The 25,407-nt window shown below is 42.2% G+C and overlaps 1 protein-coding gene across 1 annotated transcript in view; it reads left to right on the top strand.

Moving 5' to 3' along the window:
- The window catches only part of LOC128303336 (CD166 antigen-like), a 137,548-nt gene that overhangs the window by 95,002 nt on the left and 17,139 nt on the right, over nucleotides 1-25,407 (top strand). The window contains exons 5-8 of the mRNA XM_053040262.1: nucleotides 3,795-3,908; nucleotides 18,457-18,660; nucleotides 21,103-21,248; nucleotides 23,430-23,574. Coding sequence (XP_052896222.1) covers nucleotides 3,795-3,908; nucleotides 18,457-18,660; nucleotides 21,103-21,248; nucleotides 23,430-23,574 — 609 coding nt within the window. The remainder of the gene's footprint in view (nucleotides 1-3,794; nucleotides 3,909-18,456; nucleotides 18,661-21,102; nucleotides 21,249-23,429; nucleotides 23,575-25,407) is intronic.

The raw sequence follows: 25,407 nt of genomic DNA, 5'->3' as shown, positions 1-25,407 counted from the left end.
CCGATTTCATAGAAACAAAAAACAAAATACCTACAAGCTCGTCAGCTCGTGTGTCTGATGTAATTATTTTCAGCTCATCACATTGTAACATCGCCCTTCACACAAACTATACGCCCGACATCTCAATATCTTAACGAACCTTTCCATGCCCACACACAAAAGGTATCTTAGCGCTCAGATTTCTCCGGTGCCTGACACCTTTTCTTGTTGCCTGTCCCGAAATAATTTTTCAATCAGCTATTCTTCTGCGCAGCGATCCGTTTCTTTCCGCAGAAGCAGAATCCCCAATTTATGGTTCCATCGTCTCGCAAGACGTGCGCTCACTAAACAACGGGAAGCCTCCGCGTCTAGACAACACAACCAGCGTACCGAAACCATCTAACTTTCACCGTATTCAATCGATGCAATTTTGTTTGCTGTATGCAAAATTCAGGCCCCGGAAAAAGGGCTATCGTTTGGTGCAGAATATGTGAGTACCGGCAAACCACACGGTCCGAAACGTACGGGTGCACACACCGAGCACTGCCCATGTGCACCGACAATGCCTGGCGTAAAACAAAACCAAAATAAACTATTCGAACCCTACGACCATTCTCCGACCCCGACGGTCGATGGCTGCTGTGACGTGAAAATAAATTTTTAAAGTAAACAGCATCCTTCGTGTTCGCCGTACGAAACAACTAGAAAACTGCATGAACGCTATTGAAAAACGATGTTCAATGCTCAACTTTCCGGAACCGGTTGGAAAGGGGAGGGGGGAGGGGTGGGGGCTGCATGAAGCAAAAACATGCAAAACACACGGCAAATACTGCGACGTGCTGGAATTTCGTTGACCGCTGCGCTGGAGGATGGAGAAGGTGGCAAGCAAGCAAGGGGTTGCGAGTTTTTGTGCTTTATTTCAAGGAAACCAATATAATCCATTTCCCAAGGTTGGGTGGTTGGATTAGTGACCTCATTGTGGTTTCGGTTAGCATCGATCTTTGATGACCGGCCACGTATTAGCCGTCCGGATTGGAACGCCATCAATAAAGCTTATTTTACTCGAAGGGGTGGTTTTATAGGTGTTACGATTGGACCACCGTGGTTAATGGATAGCGGGAAATTATCACAAAATTAATTATTAAACAATTGGTTGGTAGTTGGCGTAAGTGCACGCCCTGTCGAGATATTGTTCAACGTCTGAATTTACTATTCTTCAACTTCTTCACATTAAAGCACTATGTTAATTGCACTTGGGTCAAGCTTTAACATTACAAACACCAATTTTATTTCTCCAGATAACTTAGAATTCCAATTAAAGATGGAAAGCTTCTCTTCCAGTTGTAAAACAACGCATTAACTTTAGTACACCACTAACACTAAAAAACGGTCCCCTCGACTTGATTTCTTGCATCTCCCGTGTGTCTTTTTTTTTTTCTCTTTTTCCGAGAATGCATGGTTACAGGGTAGTCAAGTATTTTACTGTGTTGTGTACATAGTATTGCCAGACATACACAGTTATCCCGATACCAGATGACATCCACCGTCTGTTTGCTTCCTCGCTTCCACACGCCAGCCAACCCCTACTGGCAATGGCAATAAAAGCAACACGGAAGCAGCAGTGCATCAAGGAATTTCCAAAGGCAGTTGCAGGCTACCCAATATCTAGCGATGTTTGACTACGGGTAGCAACAAACGGTGAAGCACAAACACGATCCCAGCCAATAAACTTGTTCTCCCGTTGTACACACAAATAGCGCGATCTGGTTGCAACTCCCCGGCCACCCGAACCGGAAGCTGCCAAAGGAAAATGCAAATCCGTCCGCCCACAACTAGCTTTATTTCCTTGAAGCGCCACAGGAGATATCGAGTATATTGATCGTTTGTGGGGATGGAAATCAAAATGTCCTTTGTACCCATGGAACTGTTTGCCCGTGCTACTGCACGGGACCGTGCACACATTGGTAAAGTGCATGGTCAAATAGTATGATTGGAATAGAATTAAACTTCAATAAAGCGAAGAGAATTTCGTCTTCAAAAATGAAGCATAGAATAATTATTATAATGTATAGTATTCAATAAAAATAAATCAGTATTTACACGAATTTCGCTACACGTGCGTGCTGATTTCCTTACCGAGCAAATGTGCCCATAGTTGGGCACCCCTCCGTTCACTAAACACTGCGCAAACGACTCTCACGTGTTCGATTGAATCGTACACAGCGATTTACAGGAGATATGATAATGAATGGTCAAACAAGCAAGCTCGACAAATAGTCGCATGCATCTTCGTTTTGTTTATTGATTTAAAATGCTACCCCACTGTGGTGGGCTGAAGCCACTACCCCAACCCGCCCGTGTTGAGTGAATCAATTTTTTATGCTGCCTGTCGATGACACTTTCAATAAGCACAAATTGGTCAGGTTTTTCCAGCACTGGATGATATCGTACCCGGGTTTGTTCCCTCTTGGGTCGAAAGAAGCGTCCGTCTCCGGCTACCTTTCCACATTCTTCCAGTGTGTGTGTATGAGTGTATTTGCGAGTGTTGATACAGTGGGCTTATCTCGCTCTAGACGCTCCGGATCCGGGAGATGCAATTCCTGTCTCGTCCCTAACGAATCTGTTGATAATCCCGGCTTTGATGCAATCTATGCTCGGCAAACAGTTGCAAAAACCGAACCGAAGCCAAAAGCAAGTTTGAATGAACTGTTTATACAGAAGTTATCAAATCAATTTATGTGGCCAAATTGAGAAATCGAATCTGCAGCCGGCCATATGCGCAAATACTTCCGTGTACGGACACTTTTGCACGGGCAGCACTGGCAAGGAGCACTCATCGGTCGTCGTCGTCGTCGTCGGATCCGCAATGATTCATGTGTTTACCATGTGGGGAGGATGGGTGCAGGAACTGTTTGATAACTGCCATTTTGCCAGTTAGTTGCGATAATACGGTGCAGAAATCCGACAAGACTGATGTCCTTCGTCCTTTGTAGCGTACAGGGTGGGGGGTTGTACGGTTAGTTTGTTTGGACAGGGACATAAAACATCCGTACGACGAACGTCCTTTCTTGGATGTACACGTTCCGGGTGGTTCAATATTTCATTCACTCTTTTTTTTTTTTGGCTTCCGCGTTTGTCTCACGCTTTCGCTACCAGCGGCAGTGATTGCGCCCCGTACGGTGCGGTGCGGTGGTCTCGAGCCAAGTAGGAATCACCTGACGGCGCGTGAAAAACTTTTCCCATTAATTTAGGTTTCGGAGATTCAATTACACGCCCTCACGGGTTCGTGTTTTACACCTCTACTTGCGATACTACAACGCTGGATGGGGCGAGTTATCAGGATGCTGCTCAGTAGATGAACTAGATTAGCGGAAGGTTGGGGGCGAAAAATGGAAAAACAAAGTTTTACCATAGATTGTAGAGCTGCGATTGCAAGCGACATGCGGTTCGGGGGGGGAAAAACGAATCAACACTGCCCGGTAGAATAATGTTCCATCACGGAAATCTAGAAAGTTTGACCGGATTGTAGAAGAGCAAAGCTTTATTGTTGGCTGGATCCATTTTATGTTCGAATGTCAAACTGTTTTTCTAAACTTTTCCGAGCTGTCCGTATTCAAATGTGTGAAATACAAGAGCAAAACTGGGTCTATGAGTAAATCATTAGGCCAAAGAAATGTCGCAACAATCATTTTTATAAGGTTTCGATGTTATATGATTATCAATTATTTGCTTAACTAAATACAAAACAAAAGCTCATTCCCGACGTCTTCTCAATAAATTATTTAAATTTGTATATTATTTTCTTACTCTTACAGTTCTGCCCGAGCATCCCGTGGTTCTTAGTCAGTGGGGTCAGCAGTTGAACAGCACAAAGCTTGGACCCAAAGAGGAAGGTGACGACATCGTCCTAACGTGCCGTGTTGTTGGAGGTAAGTACAATATTTACATGAATGTTATTTTGAATGATTTTTTCCCATAGCACGTGTTACTACAGCTATTGTCAGTAGATAAATCTAACCCAAACCTGGGTTGATGTCGATATTTGCATAAGAGATATTGTGAAGAAAATTTTGCCAATCAGGTGAATCTACTGAGAAATATGCATTCCTTTGCAAGCTCTCGCAAATCTCACCAATCGTCTGTGGATTGTGACAGATAATTAAGGACAATTATTACACCAATCGGATTCACATCCGTGTGTTCGTTCCAAAATAATTCTACCAGGTATATCGTACCATTTGATTGTCACTCAAAAGCCTTGTCAACCTTAATATCTCGTTCGACATGCACTGCAGTTACACATTCGAAGCAGTTTCGATTCAATTTCGAAGACACTACTTTCACATCATCATAGAGTCCATTTTCCTAATGCAATTATTGGCAGTTACTTTGCCAACAGCACAACCGGATACACTCGACAGAAGAAGTTGCGCCCGACGAACCGGGGACTTCTCAAGAAGCAGTTCCTAACCTCAATTAAACCAACCAAAACTATCGGCCCACAAGCCGCTCGAACGCTCGATCGTGGTAGGATTATTGCATCAAGTTCTTCATCACAGCGCAGCAACAGCGGTGAATGAATCCCGGCCGGTACTGCAGGGAAACTTCATATAATTTCCAGACGAACACTTGGGCACTGGCCGGCCGGCTGGCCGTCTTGCAGCGTCACGAAAGCGTACATTTTACACTGATAATGACAGAAGTTTAATTGATTCATTAGTATGCAAGACTTACACAGCCGGAAACGCAGTATTCAACCTCAGTCGTTCTTTAGTCCGGAACCGGCACTATCTTAACTTATCCATCCCCATTGGTTACTGCGAACCGTTGTGGAATCCTCCCGGTGTCCACACCGGGGTAGCCAGAGCACAAGCGTCAAGCTACCTAGCGTTTCCTTACACCTAGTACACAATATGCTGGTACCCGGCACACAAGGATCAAACAGCATGCATCCATGCCGTCGGGGACGCCTGCTGACGAGACCTGTAGGGATTCGCAAGTCATTGCTACCGTTTTACATCAGATCCATCGATGGACCTAGATTGCAGGCCAGATAATCTACGCTGGGAAAAGACCGTAAAATTGAATCTTAAATCGGTACAGAGTGGTAGTGGGATTGTCCTACCAAAAGCCACATCCCAAGCGAGGTGCTTTTATTGTGCTCCCTGCCAGCCGGTTATCACCCAGTGCAGGGAGAGCTCGAAGCGACGAGTGAGTTTCAACGTAGAATAGCGACGGGTTGCTGCTACGGGTTAGAGGCAAATCAAAATTCTCAATTTAGCTGCAATAATGATTTGAAGGACACGTGCTGCTGGCATACCTTTGTTAGCGATTTAATTGTATATTCTATCAGATCATCTTTAAAAAGCATTCCCTCGCACATGTTGGCTGTGGAACAAACTGTGAGCACACTTTCTGAGAATAAACTCATGTTTTAGAACTTTAAAAATATTATGTCAAACGCGGCTTTTCGTTGGATTACCTACCCGTATCAGTACAATCAACATGTTGAAATTACATATTTCATCTTAAGAAGACCTTTTCTACAAGTGGTTTAAGCTCCTCATTGTGTTGCTTTTGTTATATGCCATCATTTTTTAAAAGTTTTTGATCAGATTTATTAATTTTCGTAACATTTTGGAAGAAAACAGTCATCTTTATAATCCACAAAACAAAACAAAAACATAAAATCAAAGGAAGTCATGAGTTGGGTCCAATCAAAATTCGACACTAGAAATCCAAATCATTTCGTAATATTTATGCTCATCTCGATTATATACATTTTTGTCTGAGTGGTAAAATGAAAATATATGCTTTTAAAGTCAATTGTTATCTTGGACATAGGGCAGACACGTATTTTTTGTTTAGGTCTTTTTACTTTTCGTCTATTCAATGAGGATGATGAATCGATTCAATGAAAGGCCCGGTGGTGTATTGGTAGTGGTGCCGGTCTTCACACGACAGGAATCGATCCGAAATCCAATCCGGACTAATCCACCGTACGGAGGACTGACTATCCCACTACAGATAACTAATGTCAAAAGAATATCAGAAATGTGGCAGGCCTAGACCCCTTGAGGTTGTTGTGGCGATAAAGAAAAACATGAATCAATGGGTATTAGGCGTCTCCATGGGCATCTGCATGATCTCTGTTAAAATTAAAATTTAAAAATGTTACATTAAAATGTTTTAATAGAACTTGTTGACCTGTTTCCTAAATGTTTCATAAGTTTATGCCGGCATGTTCCATTACCGGAGTTCAACAAATGCGTTGGCTCTCCGAATGTGCCTCATGCTTACACTGATGTTTGTAGATGATGTCAAAACTTTACTCAAATTGTACATTGATCCAATTTATTTTTCTGCCCTTCTCACGTAGTGGTTCAACGTACGGAAGAATGTAATGTTTGCTAATTTTCCAAGAGTTTGAGTTGCTGAATTTATGAGAAGGGGTAAAATCTAACAAAAATCCATCCACGCTTTTTACAATACTTTCTTCACTGCTGCATTCTGCGGTGGCGTTTTATATTCTCCGTCATTCTTTATCCACTCATCGTTCACTTCAAATATGCAACAAAACCTACGCAGCGCTGTTGGTAAAGCGCAGTATTTTAAAAACTAAACCCCCAAGTCATGGGACTGACTTTTCAGCTCGCCTTTAAAAAGTTCCCGGTCGTGCGGGGCCCTTCGTACGAATCGTTGCATTTACTGCTATTTACGATTCCTCAATTTTCCTCCAAAGCAGGAAAATTTCGTTCATGCTACCACACACACACACACCCGTACCTGTACACGTTAGGCACTGAAAGTTTTTCATGTATGCAAACAGTTGATAACACTGCGAGCGGCCCGGTTCTTGTGAAGCTTTCATCCACAAAGCGAACAATTTCAACCGAACCGTAAAGCTTACGGAGAGGATTTTAAATAAGAGGATAAGTGCAGCAAACAAAACTTCTTCAAAGCAATGCACGACACCCATACACACCCGGGGCTGCATGCCGTTTAGGAGCTGGCCGAGTTAAAGACATGCAAAAAGGTAAACCCCGGAACGCACTCGGTACATGGTCAGGCGGCCACCGGCGGCATTGGAACACGGTGCCGGCACAGTGCGAGCGATAGAATTTTGTACTAAAGTTATGGTTTAGTTTATACACAACTTTTCGTCGCCTTCGCCCACAAAACCCACCGAGCAGCCGTCTTCAACCTGCAACATACGCATACGCAAGCGGCCCGACCAAGTACACCACACCGGAAAGGTTCCAACACTTTTCGTCACCTTTCTGCCCGAACCGGTGGGTGAGGTCGAGGTTTATCGAGCAGAGAGCTATTTCCGCTGGTGAAATGAACGCTACTGGGAAGCTCACCGGGAATGTTTGGGTGTGGAAGTGTATGTGTGTGTGTGTGCTGCTTGCTCTTCAACAGCTTAACTTATCCATTGCCTTAGCACGGTGTGATTGAAAAATGTTTTATTATTAAAGTTAAAGTTTCCCAGACAGTTTTTCATAACCGGGTGTGCTGTGTAGGAAGGAAATGAAATGATTTCAGTTTGTAATAGTTTCGTGTGCACCATTTAAGCGCCATATATTATTGATAGTGCCGGTTAAAGTATGCCCAATAAAATCAAATGATCTTCAAAAGCAGCCGCAGTGGGAAGATAAGGAAAATGCTATCATGAAATAAATCGGTTTTGCATTACTTTCGGATACCTAATGTGAGTACGTTAAATAATTTAAACCCTAATTTTTGTAATTTATTTTCACTAATCAACATTTATCTGCTGAAAATCAACCTCACAGTTATCATAACTCCGCCCCTTAAATTCGAAAATCCCTAATGAACACAACAAAACCAATAAATAAAGTTTGGCTACCTTCATCAAGAGCCAAATGATGAGTAGTTACGAACAAAAACGCTTATTTTCTCAGTACAAAAAACGAAAACGCCACAGATATTCCCCAAGTTGGTCCAATGGTCGAGTACATCAAAGAGCGTACAGTTCCCGGCAGGATTGATAAATAGTTTGACGTTTTTTTGAGCTGAATGGCAGCAAAATAAATCGCCTCGGCTGTTGAAGCTAGAATGCCTCCTGCTATCGAGAGACGCTGCATGTCATTTATCATTATTCTCAGCCTCAACCACTGCAAGAAGCTTCCGCTTGCGATGATTGTTTTGGGGCAAAAGTATCGTTTGGCAGTAAATATGATGAAGATATTTGAAGCCTCAGTCACTCATGAGTGCGGTCAATTCTAGGGCTCCGTGGCTCCTTTTACAGTTCTTTCAGCCGGCTCACCACCGTACAGTGGGCCAGTTCGAGCAGAATCCGTCCGCTGACGTATGGTATTTATGAACCTAACCCTTAACCATTGTATCGATTAATCATTTTCCAGACACCGATGTACGATGGGCTTCGTTGTGGTTTGGACAACCCAAACCATTTTCACAATAGCTGCTTCCTAGACGTTCCTGAAATTCAACTTCACACGACCTTTCGTTAACCGTTGGCAAAGCAAACCCGTACTGTACTGCTGTACTGCGACGGTACGGGTCCAAATTCCAGCACCGGCATCCCACATTCCGTCCGATGCTGCTCATGAGTCAGGTACCATTGTGAGGCTGTATTCAGCATGCAGAGCTAGCAGCTACGGGAGGTGTCCTGATTTGAAGATTTATTAAATCGGCACTACTCACCAATTTATCACCGTTCAATCAACATCATCGATTCGTTGATTTTCGTTGGTACCCGCGCGTGAAACGTTTCCCCAGCGGAAGATTCGTGCCATGCTGTCTGCACGTCGGTTAGGGCGTTGCCTATGGCAACGGCAAGGTGTCCTTCTGCAGGCTATAATACTTGCCACACGAAAACCTAAAATACCACAGAACGGTAACCAATGTCCCAGCTTTTCCTGGACACATGCACACGTACGGTGTGCTGTGCGGACGCATCGCCATTGCCATTGCACGGTAAATAATTTAATTAGCCTGCCAATCACAATTCCATCACTCATCAATACCCACCCAATATGCTCCGTTTCGGCTGATTCGCGTCAAACATCGGCACCTAATTCGGTTCTTCCTTCCCATCAACACAGCGGGGTCGGTTCGGTACCGGATTTTGAAATTGAAATTAATGATCCTTTGCAGCATCGGGTGCATCAGGTGCATCCGTGCCTAATATGGGTTCGTTTAAAGCAAATCGGTTAGAAAGTAGCGAATTTCAGACGAACGTACCAAAGCTTTGCCATTTGCAATATTTTTATTCCCATTTACTTATTATAACGTAAAAAATCATTTATTAAAAACGTGCAAATCCATGTACAATATAATTTAAACAATATATTTTAGAATTGCTTTGCTAAAACGTTTCACTTAGGTACTACAATAATAATTATATAATTATTTTTAATCAATGCATCCATTCTTGAAGTTGCTTCAATAGCCAACATGTTTACAGTAAAATGCTTTAAGTAATCTAACTTTGATGTTGACTAAATTTACGTGTGCTCTATTGCAGAGTGATTTTAAATTTAACCTATTTAAGTTTTTTCATGATCAAATTGAATTTTATATTACTCTATTTGTTGAACAACCTTTCTACATACAACAAAACATACATTTTGATGAAACTCTGTCACCCTAATTTCAATATGAGTTTCTAAGTTTCGATTAGATTAAATTGCAATTAAATTAATGTACTTCCGAAAAACACAACTTCAAAGCTCTGAGAAGCCAATGATGCTTTGTTAGTTTGTTAGTATTCCTAAAATCCTTTCAATATCAGTTTTCCACCATCGATCATTGCTCTAGTTTAGAGTTACAAAACACGATACAACGATACGATTGCGAATAGCGCGCGCAATGGTTTGAGTAACGTTGATTGCAGTGTCAATCGATAGGCCAGGATTTACGCACCACCACCACCGTAAATATTGGAAGAACTCCCGACGACCGGCGATTCCACAGACCGTGTGCAGAACGTGCATAGCGCGTTCGGATGGGATGGTCGCCACACGCTGTGTCATGCAGTTGTGTAGTGGAAAAATCATCGCAGCAGCGTACATGGTAAAGCATAACGCAGCCCATCGATGACCTCCCCCCCCCCGCATCCTGGTCGCTGGAAGTAAATGGGAAATAAATTGGTTTTCATCCATCCTTCCAATATTGGAATTAAAAGTCTTCTGCACACGACCGGGACGGGATGGTCTCATGTCGTTCGGTGTCCGCCCTTCGGCATTTGACGCTTTCCAGAATATTAGAGCTAAAAACGTGATAATCGATCGTATGGGATGGTCGAATGGTCAGGGTTGATCGTTTGACCGCTGCGTACGTAGTGGCTTTACCGCCCAAAAACAGTCCCCTTCTGCCTCAAATCGAATGATCGGCTTTACGAAAGCCCACCCGATTATGGCACGCCACAACCAAGACGCCACCCGCCTGTGGTGAAGGTCGTTTTCCTCTGTCCGAGATTTTTCCGAACAGTGCCAATAGGCACCTAAATACGTGCGAGGAAAGGCAAAGACAATGGTTGTGAGGGGCAAGAAAGAACGCAAAGCGGAATTTCTTTCCCGGGCATACACGTGTGGAATAACGAGGCTGGAAGAAAACCAACAAAATTAACTGCACGGCAAAAAAAGGGGGACACCGATTGGACCGAGAGGACATGCTTCGGTTTTGGGGCATGACGTTCATCCGAGACTGTCAGAATGTCGCCCGAATCGTTTGTGCTTCCGAATGAGCGAACCCGTGTCCGTGTCCTGCATCATGAATCGTCTGATTGGATTCAGTGGTTTATGACACGCATTCCTTGGGGAATGATTAAATTTTTTTTGCTCCCTCCCCCAATTCCTGTTTGCCATCTCTTCAGATCTTTTCGTTCTTTCTTGTGTCGGAGGCCGGGTCTGGATGGGAGAAGTAAAAGCTTAATTTCTTTTCTTAGCAGGTCTTTGATCTGCACCAAAATTGCCACCGCCACAAAAAGCCATTTTGCTGTGCGTCTTTAGATCATTGCTCGATAGTTTTTTTTATCGACCACTACCCCAGTGCTGCACTGGTCGCATGCCTTACTACTGCTAGCTTTAGGACGTAGAGTGATCGTCATGCTGCGCACGTCATGCGTAAAAAAAAGCTCAAACTGAAATATCATTTGCAATTCGTAGTACACGTCCAGCAATCGCACGCTTTGTTCGGCTACGGTTATTTTTTGCTGCTTGTTCTCCAAAGTAAACATACCAGAGTTCAATTCAAGACAACAAACGTTGTAGGACGATTGTGGTCACTTTCATCACTGATAAATCCAAAAAAATTGCAATCAAAAGCTTGGTATGTTCACCAACTTCACGCAGCTCTCAACTCGAAGCGCAAAAGCTTGATTGAAATAGCTCATCTTGTCGGTTTTCAAGTTTTAATATAAAATTCTACCTTCCCGAAGTTTCACCACATAACTTTAATATTGCAAGCGGCTGAAGAAGCGCAATAATTTCATATTGTGAAGCATTTTGCCAACCGTTACATCATTTTAATGCTGCTCTACAAAGCAGCACCGTCCACCACCGATGGTGGATGCGTTTTCCGCCCCTGCTTCCGTGCTTGAGCTTCATATTTCAATGACATTGGTGAAAACATTACGATACGTCTGGGAGATTCTTTTTGATCTACAATCGCACAGTGCACGGTGCCAGGTCCGTGATGCGGCCGGCGTCCCATTGCATATTCCTTTTCCGTCCCCGGTCCCCGGTGTTTGCTGCAAATCTCGTTTCTTACCCAACAATTCGTCCGCTTTGCCGCGTTGCATTGCAGCGCAATGGAAACAAACGCGCGCAAGAGATTGCCTTCCATGCCGAGCAGATGCACCGTTGCCAGGGGTAAACTAATAATATGAAAATATTATCTTCGCGCAATAATGTTGAAATATGGTGCTTTTGATAACGAAGCAACAACGTGCAGGCAAGGGAGAGTGAGAAAACGGCGACACAACAATACGGGCACACCTACTTGTGTGTATACCGGCTGTATACATATAAAACACGGCAGCCAACATGAAGACTATTGCTTGGGACCATAATTTAACATGATCACCCATCACATGCCCATCGGCACCCCCGGGCCATACCCCCACTGGTTAGCCAGATAGCGCTCCAACTAAGCCCTCGCCCAAAATGGCGATAAAGCGAAAACCGTTTGCGTATTAAAGTGGCCGGATTTACAGCGTGATAGGAAACTGCAATGGTGGTAAAGCAATGAAAAAAAAAACACACACACACAAACAAACAAAAAATAACCTTAAAAATACTAGCCATTCACGTGCGTACACAATGGTTGCGGAATAAACGCATACAAGTGTGACGCCGGCTAGTAGCAGCACGTCGATTATGGCGGCTCCGCGTGTGGCGCTAACCGTACAGTAATGTATCGCGCTTTTATGTGACAAAATGTGCCCATTCGCAAGCGTCATATATCTCAATCCGGATTTTTTTTTGTCCCGGTCGCTATATCCCACGACAATCCCACCCCGGTGTACTTCGGCACCCAAGCAATTCGTTCCTCCTCTTACCTCGCCCTGCTTGGAACCCACCGTTCCACCTGGTGAACAGTGACTGCTACATATTCTGCGTTGTTTTTTTTTTGCATGCATTGATCATGAAACCATGCGGATGCTTTTTTGTTTTTTGCACGGCACGGTAGCGCTTGGGTGGCGTACCCATACGCACAGCTCAAACGTGTCACAGATTTACATATTTCGTGCAAATAAATTTTCTCCGATAGCGTTGATGGAATTCATCCCTTCGAAAATCTGCCCGGTAGTTGGTTGTTTTTTTCCCCCCCTCCCCGAGCCATGTATCCAACCGGCCCAAAGGGTGTAAAGAATGAAAGGGAAATTGTGTGCCACAGTACACGCCGAAGATCGGCACGATAAACAAAGTAATTGTGCAACTGTGGAGTTCTTTTTTACTGGCGCGAGCTTCACCATCGAAAATGCTTCCCACCGGAAATGTCTCACGGAGTAATCACCATGCCAATGGTGAAGCGGTATTGACATGATAATCACATGTCAAACGTGACAGCTCTGGAGACTGCTGTCACTTATGCGTTTTGCGGTAACTACTCATCACTCGCTTCGCTTTTTATGCATCAGCGATCGTTCGATACTTTTCGTGATGTCGTCTTTTTTCCAACCGCATAGCTTCATTTCAAGTCAGCTTTCACGTTACTTTACTTTACTGTAATTACTTGTGTCGTTTGCTTTTGTTGCTATATATTGTGACGGCTTTTGCTCTATCGAGATGGATGAGCAGAAACGAAAGCTATTTAAAAGCGCATTGTGAATTACAATACGCCATTTTTTAATTATATAAATTGAATGTAATGGACTTTAAAGGACGATAGATCTTAAACCTCAATAACGCTTATTATATAGAATTAATGTCCAATATAAAAAAATAAAAAGCCATAAGCCAACCCTAGTAGTAGATAAAAGATTTAAATATTAATTGTAAATGAAACGCTACAATTTATGTAGCATCTTGCTCTTCTTCCTTCCCTTCCACGTACACCTTCTCATTATGCATCGTAAACTTTAAAGGTTCAATTTGAATGTGGTCTTGCCGGCAGCAATGATGGTCTCCCCGTACCGATTTTCATACATTTTATGATGCATGAAAGTCAGCAGTCTTTGAATTGAAATTGAACCACACAGAAACAAACAAAAAAAAACATTCGACTGCCATCAGTTGTCCTAAATACAAAGAGAAACTGTTTTCCACATACCAATTCCCAGCATAATCGCAACGCATTTCCGGCTGACTCTTCCCTGCCGTACACCCTTCGTGTCGTCACGCGTCAACGTTCGGTACTGTCAGCACAAAATTCCGAAACAGGATCGATTACTGGGAGGAATATGTGCAGCCGGCCCACCCAGCCCCCAAAATTGCCACCAATCCAATATTTCCACCGCGTGGCACGACCCGACGACGGCATCACATAAAAGTGTCGGGTGGTACGAATGTGAGGGAGAAAAGGAACGGCATTGTCATGAGTTGGGCCAAAATAAATTTCTCATCACATTCCAGATTTCCCTGCATCCGGTTTATGCAAAAGAAAAAAAAAACAAGAAAGAAACACCCCGGAAGTGAGTTGAAAGTGGTGGTTACGCGCTCGGAACGAATCTGCTGATACTAGCTGATCTATGCGAAGAAGCATTCCTGCGGCTGTGGTTACGGCTAGGCAAGCTGCGCGTCGCGGGAGGAAACGTGTGGCGGACGTGTACGGGAAGGACATGTGTTATCGATACTGCAAAACGGTTTTTCCTGACATCCATCATTCATTCGTTCGCTGGAAAGGTCGGTCGCTGTCGGCCCGCTTCCTCGCAGATGGCAGTGGTTTCAACGCGCAGCATAGGTTGATCGATTGGAAACGAAACGCTCTCGTCTGACGGAAACGATCGGTACAGAAAGGCGAAACCCGGGACCGTGGGCTGCCGTGTCGTCTGTGAACCATCAATACGGGAGACGAATTTTGGCTTGGAAATGCATAGAATGTGGGAATAAGTGTAAATAATTTATATAAATAAATAGCACCTATCGGTCGGAGAGCACATCGTACAAAGATGCCGATACAACAGCACAGTGGACATGGTGTACTTTGAGTGTCGAATGAGTTTCGGCACAGAATTTAAAGTACAATACTACATGTTTTGTAACAAATTAAACACATTTAAACGCATTTTTTCATGAATGTATTTTTTATACTGTTAATACGAAAAATATCGCGTTTAAGTCAACCATATCTTCAATTGTCTCCTCCTACATCCAATATCAAACCATTGGAATTTATTTCCACCGACATTGGAATGATGTCTACTTGGGGGTAATAAATTGGCATATTATTTGCGAGTACTTTTTACAACACACTTTCTTCCAAGGATTCTAATTGTATTGAATTACAATGAAATATGTGAATGCTATTCGCTCTCTCGCTTATATGCTCCATTCAATGCGCAAACGTTCGATAAACTATTGTTCCGAACAAAAGTGCAAAACGCCACGTACAATCCTCCAATGGAGCAGCTCACCTGTTTCGGAAACCATTCATCGGAAGGGTGCATGCAATCTTGGCCAACCCGTACTGCAACGGGTCTGTGCTTATCCTGTGCCACACAGCTTACGTTCCCTTGGTGCATCGAATTCATTCCGTGCTAGCAACAATTTGTACACGACAAAGTTCCACACTGCTGCTCTGGAAGCAATGCAGCTATGCATTGCCATAAGAACAGTATTTTCCACCGTACCTTACCTTGGCCGCGGTACGTTCTTGCATTGTGTTATTATTTTCCAATCCCAACCTTCAGCACAAAACCATTCGTTCATTTCTGCAGTTCACGCGAAACCACATCGATAAGTTTTATGGTTCTATGGTGCGCGGTTATTTGGCTGCCGGGTAAAAATGCAGAAATGTTTTTTCCACGATCCACACACACACACACATACACTGCCAAAACCACATGGGCGCAAAATCCGCTGAGGACCTGCGTGCAGAGAAACCACTTACATTTTTTCACACGATAAGAATTGATTTTATAGCTGCTTATTTTATTGGAATTAATTTCGGGGTAACACTGCTTTGTTGCGACCCGCCAAAGCAAAAAGAATCAAATTATCGTGATTTCCATTTTGTTTTCGCTAGTCGTGTAGCAGGGAGATTACACGAGCCAGAACGGAAAATTAACCAATGCAATCTGAGTAATACGCCATGGTCCGGTTGCGTGGTGTCAGGAATTTTACACTTTCTATTAATTACCTTGCACGATATGGAAAACTCATTCAGATTGTAGCACATTTTTATTGAAAATGTATTTGCCAATGCGCTTGTACTTTTATAAATTTATTTTTTGATTATTTATCATGTCTACGCCACTGAAATAATACACAATTTTGAACATGCAAATGCATAAGTTAAAATACAGTTTGAAAATTAACACTACTACACTACTTAATTACACTACTTAATTATTAACTGGAATATCTCAAAACTGTACCGATTTTCATTCCTTTTATCCTCCTGAATTCTATTGAAAAGCTTGAGCTATCAAAACTGCAAAATTCCAGCGAATATCGCACGGTGCTGAGTAGTCAGAATCGATTAGCGGTTGAATCAATATCAAATTTAACTCCTATCAGTGTCAATCAGTGGCAAGATGTTGCACACTCCGTTGGCGACAGGTTCGTCCTCCACGGCCGAACGTTTCCCCACGCTACGCAAGCCAACAACGAACAGCGCGTTTGTTTCAGACGTAGATAATGGTTATTTATTTTTTATTGACCTGCCGTTGAACGAATTCAGAGAATTCGAATAATTGCCACTCAGCGCACTGCAGCTCATGTGTTGCCATCGATCGATTATGCCGGTATTAAGGAGTTTTTTTTTGCCGTCCGGCGAAAGCAACCCAAGCAAGATAAGAATACCGAGCACAAAAGCGTGCACGCGCGTGTGTGTTCGTGGAAGCAGCCTGCTGTGCTTGCTTGTGCACAAATGTTCGTGGTATTTTTAATTCACCACTTACATCGACTCAAAGTGCAATCGAAAAATCAAGTAACCGTGCCGGGTGAAGGGTGAAGTTTGGCTTCCAGAGTAACACAAGCAAACGCGGCCATCTTCCTACCGATCTTCCGTCGTTCGATGGGAGGATCGTAAGCTGACAGTCCTGACGTAAATGAGGTTTTGAACGACTTTTAGACTTTTTTCTGCCTGAGTGGATTTCATTGGTGGCAGATGCAAGATGTCGAAAACAATGCTGGAGGTATTGAAAAGATTTTAATAAATTTAAAGTAACTGAATATTTGGAAGCACTCAAGTTGATAGAGAATTGTCAACGATTGTTTGTTTGAAAAATATGTTATTGTAGTAGACAAAGGATTAACGGGATACAAACAATTTTTGTTGCTGTGATTGAAGATGTTTTTCGAATTTTCATCTTTCTTAATGAACTCATAATTTATATTGTTTATATTTGTATTTTAAAATTAAAAATTTTAATTTTTAATTTTAATTTTTTAAAAATAGATTAAATTCAAAATCATCATTAATTAAAGATTGTTTAATTTTGAATCATTCTGGGAGGTTTCAAAAATCTTCAGATTAGAAATTTAAAGATAAAAATTCTGTTAAAAAAAAAACCCATTCAAATCACATTTCCCCAACAACACAGTGAAAAGCTTATCCTGTTAAAGTAGGGTAATTTTTAAACCTGCATTACCCCGCGCATACAATAGCAAACTGAAAATGATCAACTTTAAACAGCCAGATTGTTAACAGACAGCAAAAAAAACAGGGAGGGGCAGCTGCATTCTATTCTCAACCAACCTTAGCACCGGCGGCCCAACAGACCCCAACAGACCTGCAGCTGATTGCAGAACAAACCACCGTGGAGTAATAAATTATATTTTTAATCTACATCAGCGTGGTTTCATCGTCGGACCACCAGATTTAATTAATCGAATGGTTACACTTTTGGCAAACTGTTGTACCGCCAGCACATACCGAGTACGTCAGCGACGGTAAATGGGTGTAAAGAATCCCCCGCATGGGCAGGTGAATCCATAATTAAACTAACCAGATGAGTTGGACAAAAACAATAGTGCGAAAGGTGCGCTTTTTTGTGCTGTTCTTGTCTGCCCGCCATAGCGTACCAGGGCCTGGTGTCTGTGTGCGGTAATGTATTCAATTTACACAATGGGTAAAAGCGTTTTGAGCCGAGTATAAAATTACCCGTTGTTTAAGGCGGAAATCAATGGTTCATATTAATCTGTAATGACCGGTTAGTAGAAATCAACAACAATGCATTTACAGTGAAAATATTTGCATTAGCTGGCTTTAAAACAACTGTAATTATGAATCAAGTTAGTTTAAATTTTATGCGTTGTGTTACGTTTATTAACAATAGTGTACAGTGTTTGCAATATCAACACAATACGATCGTGCTCATTACGTTCATGGAAGATCCGGCCCAAAAATTGTGTAATAACCTTAAAGCTCCCCAGTACTTGAAACCACCAACATTTCTCGTGGCATAGCCATATTGCTATCAACCAAAAAAAAAATCCCCATATTATGTCGATCAAATACTTACGCATCGATGGAATTTTGCACTACGCTGCACAATGAAATATTTCCAACCAAATTACCAACCGGACTAGAAACATTCGCATTCTAAGCAAAACAAATACCTGGACAGCGGCGTCCTTCCTGCGCCCATACCAATACCAGGTGGAAATATTTCCGAAACCAACAGCTACAAAACTAGCACGAAAATATAAGCTGCGACGAAATTATGCTACTCGAGGGAATCATTTAATATGCAATGTCAACCCGGTCCGGCCCACCCGATCGGCATTCGCTGAACAATTCACCTGCTAGTGGCGCTAGTGTTTGTGCAACAGTAATCTAAATACCGCTTTTCTCGTTTTCCACTCGCCCCATTCCACGCAGGTCGGCCCCAACCCTCGGTCAAGTGGCTCATCAACGGCATCCTGGTCGACGAGCAGTACGAGCACAATTCTGGCGATGTCATCGAAAATCGGTTGCTATGGCCAGCGATCCAGCGCTCGGATCTGAATTCCATCTTCACCTGCCAGGCAACGAACACGCTGCTGGTGGAACCGAAGGAAAGCAGCTTTGTGCTGGATTTACATCGTAAGTCGACAGCGTGCAAACGGTTTTTCTCGAAGGAACATGCCCCCTTTTTGCCCCGTCCTCACCTCACCGGTGTGCTGCAAATCATTGTCACCATTTTAAACATTTATCCAACCCCAAACGAAAGCAAATGTGTCTTCCAATTCGGTGCACTGGCGCTGCCCCGGTTATTTCCCCGGACTCGATCGAAAGAAAATGCCAACTAATGGGCAAAAGATTTTCTCCCGGGATTATGATTTCCGGTTTCCGGCTGCTCCCGGCGGGATGAATCCATCTGATTGTCGAATTCTCATTTCATTAAAATCTCATTACTTTTGCGACCATACCGCACTACACCGGTACCGTGGGGTTGGGGGATGGGGGGAGCTGTGGAATGACCGCACCGTCTTCTGGTACAGGTCCAGCATCCAACAACATTATCGCTTTTGTACCAAGTTCTTGCAGGCGAAAATTGAGCTCGTCATCGTATTTCTCGCATCGCCATTGAGCTAACGGTTCAATTGCAATGGGCGGCATGATCAAGCAAAACGTACCATATTTTTCATTGTTTTTTTTCTCTCTCTCTCTCTCTCTGTTCTAACGACATCTCTTTTTTTAATATCTTGTGTCCCTCCGGACGGCTTGATCGGATGCTGCTGGTCTTGGAAGATTTTCCCTTTCTTTCTTGTTACGTGACAATTATATGCTGACAGTTTTTAATGTAGGGCATTTCCTTTAAAACTTTAAAATGATGCAAAGTCTATGTTTGTTGCTGATTTATTGCTTTTATTATTATCGCTCTTGTATTACACTCCTTATTTATTTTTTCACTCCATTGTTCTACCCATAGCATTATTTGTGATTTTATCCAGAATTCCATACACTCGTTTTTAGCAGAAAACATGATGTACGCTTAACGGTATTTATTAAATTTTCCGCTGAAACAATTCCACCTATCAGTTTTCTTTTTTTAGAGACAGAACCTCCATTATTGTTAGCCTTCCTGTCCCTTATTGTTGAAAAAGCTGTTGAAAGTTTTGTTTACCAGATTTATTTGTTTTATTACAAGCTAATTTTGATGGTTCGTATTGATTTTTATCTTTACATTTCATTTCAAAACTGAAGTTTCATAAGAAAAGCAAATAATGTTCAATATATTGCTTCAAATAAATGTGTTTTTTTCCTAGCGCATTCTAGGGAATCTTCTCGTATGAATTGTTACATGTGTTATATGGTAATGTTTGTTTATTTAAATAAATAGAAAGGAGTAATTTTAATCAAATGTGATGAAAGCTTTACAAATTCCAAATACCCTCTAATTTGCCCTTGTTGGATGAAAACAGCATTTTTCAACCGTCCGTAAAATGATATTCCTTAAAAATTGCACAAAGGCTACAACTTGCTACAACGGAATTGGACACAAACAAGGAAATTCCTTTTTTGCCTGATTGATACGACTTTCAGGAAAATTTTCCTTTTTTTATCAAAAAATATTAATCTTCTCCCTTCGTGCTACGGCTACTACGACTCCTAAGGGCACAAAAAACTCTTCAAAAAATAGGAACAGTAAATGATAACTCATTCCATCTTCTGGGTATTGCAGGTATACGATAGAACGATCCCTGGAGGGTGTGCAAAAACTAGAACCGAATTTGCATCACCTGTGTCGAACATTGGGTAGGGTTTTAAGGGAAAAAGTGAAATCATTTTGACACCACTAAATGACCTAGCCGGAGGCTATCGAGGGAAGAAAAAAAGATGAAAGAGTTATCGATAACATGATAAAAGCAATAATTCATTTGACTCCTTTTTTTTATTTTTGCAACAACGAACACAACAATGTTACACAATAGCTTTTGTGCCCCGTAGGGTTGCGTATCTTCTTTCATTATCATTTCGGTCATCAAATTCTTGAGTTCGGTTCGCTTTCATCTGACTGTTGTACTCCATCTGTGTCGGTTTACCCTCAAACAATCGTGCTGAAGTTACTTTTACGAAATGACCGCTATTCCGATTAAATGTCTCATAATAAGTTACGTTAACACAGCAAGTCTATCCAATCCACAAAACGTATTAACTTTCTTTACCACATCCTTTTGTTCTTGCACTGTCCAAATTTTGAAAATAATATTGGTTTTTTGGTGCTCGCAAATTATGAACTACACAATCGCTCCCCGAATTCCTTGACGGCCCTTTTTCCTCCCAAGGGATAGAATAATTTCTTTTACAAAAAATAAAACTGTAGATAGCGAATGAGCGAAAAAATCAATGTAAGGTTCTCTGGTCGTTATTTCCTGTACAGCACCATGGCATACCTGCCCCCAGAAGTCCGTTTCGTAATCTGGAATATTTACTGGTTTCTATATAGTACGTTTGTGTTATTTTTCCCTTTTCTCTCTTAACTCACTACTCTTTTCATGCGCGAACACCCGCCTGCAACCCGTCCGGCACAATATACTACAGTGAAACCATTGAGTGTGAAGATAATGAACCCGCAGACGCCATTAGTAGCCGATCGACGATATGAAATCTCCTGCGAAAGCGTTGGTTCGAGGCCAAATGCGATTATAACCTGGTACAAAGGAAAGCGACAATTACGACGGGCAAAGGTTAGTATAGAAAAAAAACCCCGGGACCCTTGCCCCGCTGTGGACGGTTTTTGCCACAAAGTGAGGTTGTGGCCGAATGGCTAAGTTATGGGAAAGGAAGAACCGTTCATTTCACTCAATAACAAGGGGCGAAATCGTTCGGCCGTGAAAACAAACAAAGAGAGAAGAAAACGAAAGTCCCTGGTCGTTTGGTTTCCCTTTGTTTTCCGTACTGTACGTATTCGTCTTACTCCCGGACGTCTAGGAGGGATGGTCAAATGTGGACCTCCGTAACGAAAAAGAACACACGCTTCTTCATGACGGGGAGGGATGTTTTATTGAATTTATGAAAATGGACGTACATCCGTAAACTAAGTATTGCCTACCTTGCCTTGCAATGTCTGCGTCTGGTCGGATCGAGCAAACTAACTAAAGCCTTAACAACAAAAGCCTTTGAAATACAGCCTCTTGCATTAACGGGCAGAGTGAATGTATTCAGACACCATGTCCGACCGCACAGTAAAATCTGCTCTAGTACGAAAGCAATAAAGATAGTATGCATCAATCAATAAGGAATCGGACCGTTCTACTGGCTGGTCCAAGACTGGTCAATGAGTTTCTAGGTGTATTTGGTGGTTCGATGTCTAGAAGTTGTTTAAATTATACTCATAGTAGGCTTATAAGCTAAGTCTTCTTCAGTATTGCCTAGCGAAAAGTTTTTGCTACTAGATTGTTGTTTTTAAATGTTCTTAAAATATCTTGAAATTACCCATTGAAGATTGGGGGAATTCTACAGTAAATATATGTACCAAATACACCAACAAACTACATACGTTTGAAATGATTTATTTTTTATCGTACTCTAAACAATTTCCATGCTTTTTTATGTTTAAAAGTGTTAAATTATTTAAATTTCGCCAGTACATTTTGATGGAGGCGCCTAGTACTTTTGCCCAGATGCCAGTACATTTTGATGGAGGCGCCCGGTAGTTAAAGACATAACAGAACCAGATTGAAACAAAAATACAAAACTGTCTTTAAAGTTACGGCTCCAAGGGGTAATTGGATAATTGTAATTCCATCTGAATTGTCCTGACTGTTTTTTTTTTTCATTGTTGCAATAAATAATCCTAATCATCATTAATTAATCTGCGTAATATAAAGTCTCTATTATTTATTGCAATATATTAAATTATTTCTGCAACCTAATGATACATAGCGGCTTGGTTAAGATGTCAAGCAAATAAACTAAAAATTAAAGCATGTCTGTTGATTACTTCGCACCAATCGCTTAATCATCGTCGCTCGCCACTACATCGCTTCAAAGTGAACGAATTTTCACAAAACTGAATTGGAGTGGGATTTTTTGTTTGCATTTTCATTCGAATAAAATTTTTACAAATGCTAAAACATTTAGCACTTTCATCTAATTGCCGCTAGGAAAGTGGCGGTGTATCGGTGCAAAACATGATACAGCACTTTGTGAAATGGAAAAACTACTCGCTCGCGCAGCGCAATTAACACCGAACGTACATTCAATTAGTAGTGTTTTCCGTTTGTTTCTGCGAAAGAATGACAGTTAAATAAATGAAACATTTAGTTGAGTGTCCCCGTTTTAATCTTGTGGGGCAATAAAAGAAATTGCTGAACGAGTAAATTATTGTTGGTGAGTTTTTTACGGTCGTACATCAACTGATGCTGCGATCAGACGAGGTCACTTCAAAAGAGGGAAACGAATTGTACATGATTAAGATGAGTATCATAATACTAAGTATAACAACTCGACATGGCGTATAGTTGGATAAGCATGATGTTTTTTGCTTCCTAAACACATCTCTTCAGAATTTCAGCGTAAACTAATCTATTGCCACCCACTCCATGCGGCGGTGACTCTCTAATATCAATTTCTAATATTCAAAGTGCTTTGTATTTCATTCCATTAAGTGCGCTTTCCCGTCGAAAGAGGTTAACTTGACCGAAACCAAATCGTTTATCGTCCGTTACGGCCGTCACCCTGCGTTTTGCTGGAGGACGGTGAAAAAAAGCGCTGTGTGCGCCATAAAATTATCCTCCCATGCTGCTAGCCCTCTATCAAATTTTACATTCGCAATAATTTTCATGAAATCATTCTTTTTCGTTTCTCTCTCTCTCGTTTTCTCTTTCTCTCTGCTTGGTTTTCCCGTTTTTCCAACTCACCCGCAGGAGGAAATACTGAACAACACCACCCGCTCGGAGCTTAGCTTCGTACCGACAACCGAGGACGACGGTAAGCTGATAACTTGCCGGGCGGAAAACCCCAACGTTACCGGACTGTTTCTGGAAACATCCTGGAAGATTGAAGTTGTCTGTGAGTAGCAAATGTAGAGCCAACAAAAAAAAATGTTGTGAATAAAGATAACCCTGACAAAAATGCCGAAAGAAACAAGAGGGACCCACTGTTTGGCGCAATGGTTCGTAGCAAGTTTACAGAACTTCGAATGTCTGCGGGTAGAATAAATTCGAAACTTCACTGCCAGTCGGCCACCGTCTTCACCATCACCGCGAGCAGCAGTGGCCCGGCCTGCCCGGCACGGCTGTAGAAATGCGCGACGCTACTAGCGAGCCCATAAAAGCTCCCTTAGCGTGCGCATCAAAGCGTGGAAGCGAAGAAATTAATTAAAATTAAATTCAAATCAACAATCGTAAAAAAGTATTCGCGTTTATAGTGTGCCGTCTTGTACGGGAAGGTTTGCGTCCGTTTCGTGGCCGGTTCCGGAGGTGTGGAGAACTTTTCGTTTGCTTCCATTTGGAGGAGGAGTTGGGGTGGGTAGAGGAGAAGGACGGGCCCGTCACCGCCATCCACGTACCCATGCAATGTTTCCACCGTAGATGCTCGCATCTTTCGGGGTCGTCATGCAATTCCGGGACCCGCTCGTTTGTGAATCATTTTCCAATGGGAAGTACGCAACCACCGGTGGTAAGCGAGACGTTACCGACAGTCTAAACGCATCCGTCCCACGATACCCATGACCAAGGCCGTTCCATTTCGCCACAGAATGTCGAATTCTTCCCTTTTTGCAAGCAAAACACAATTCGGCTTTTTATTGTCGAGTTAATTGCGGTTTTTGATTCGGTATGTTTGATAAAACTTTATCGTTGTACTCAACCCGCCAAAAACCGCCACCCCAACGCCGAAGACTTTACGAACCACACCGAATCTTAAGATGGTGTGACCAAGATTTGAGAAGTTCGGAAAATTAAAAAAAAAACACACACCCCGTACAGAAAAGCGGCACTGCTCCGGCAAACCTTTGCCAAACGAAACGGAAACGGAGTGCTCGCGTACGGCTTTCGGTTTGGTTCGGAAGACGCGCGTACAGGATAGCGAACACGCCGGCCCAGAATTGCCACTGTTCGGCCTCAGCAGTGTAACTAATTTATTTGAACCACCATTACAAGCATTCCTTCAAAGTCTTGCTCCTGCTCGTGCAAGCAAACTGCGCGCCCGCGACTAAAACACGGTGGGTTCCGAATTTCCGTCCGGCGTCCTCTACTCGCTGCGCACGGTGACTATAATTAAAAACTTTTGTGCTAAAATTTTGTGCAAGCTTTTTCGATTAAGCTTTACCATCTGAGTCACTGTTCGCATTACGCGAACACTTTACCAACAATTACTGTCGACCAAATGTACGATTTCAGTTTCTAACTTTGGGGGGCGCGAGACGGCTTTCGGCTGGATAGCAAAGAAAGCAGCAGCGCCGTACTAGCGGACGGTAGTGGAATAATGTATGAATTTTTGTGCTGGCGCATAATGAATGAGAAAACTATGTTTTATCTGCCTAATTAGCAATTAGAAACGGTAGCTGACCTTTTGCCATCAAACCGGTGGACAGTGTGAACGTTTTAAACCGTTTGACACCGTTTGACAAGTTTGAAATATTTGTTTAAAGATTATTTTATCTTCAGTTTTATGTTGTTTATCTCATGCTTCTTTTATTTGATTTTTATTTATTTTTTCTATATTTTAATGTAATTTGTATTTTATCAATACTTGGTGTTTTGTATTGTAATATTTTTATATTCTTTTCTTTTGTTATAGCTCTTTTATATATTCTATTTTGCTATTGTTTGGATGTACTTTTGTTGCATGCATTACTTTTATAATTTAATAAGGGTTTATTTGCAAAATTAATGCACCTAT

The sequence above is a fragment of the Anopheles moucheti genome, chromosome 3 (assembly GCF_943734755.1).
Source record: "Anopheles moucheti chromosome 3, idAnoMoucSN_F20_07, whole genome shotgun sequence".
In the NCBI taxonomy this organism is placed as follows: domain Eukaryota; kingdom Metazoa; phylum Arthropoda; class Insecta; order Diptera; family Culicidae; genus Anopheles; species Anopheles moucheti.
The sequence above is the reverse complement of the archived record's forward strand: the minus strand, read 5'-3'. Positions and strand labels throughout refer to the sequence as shown.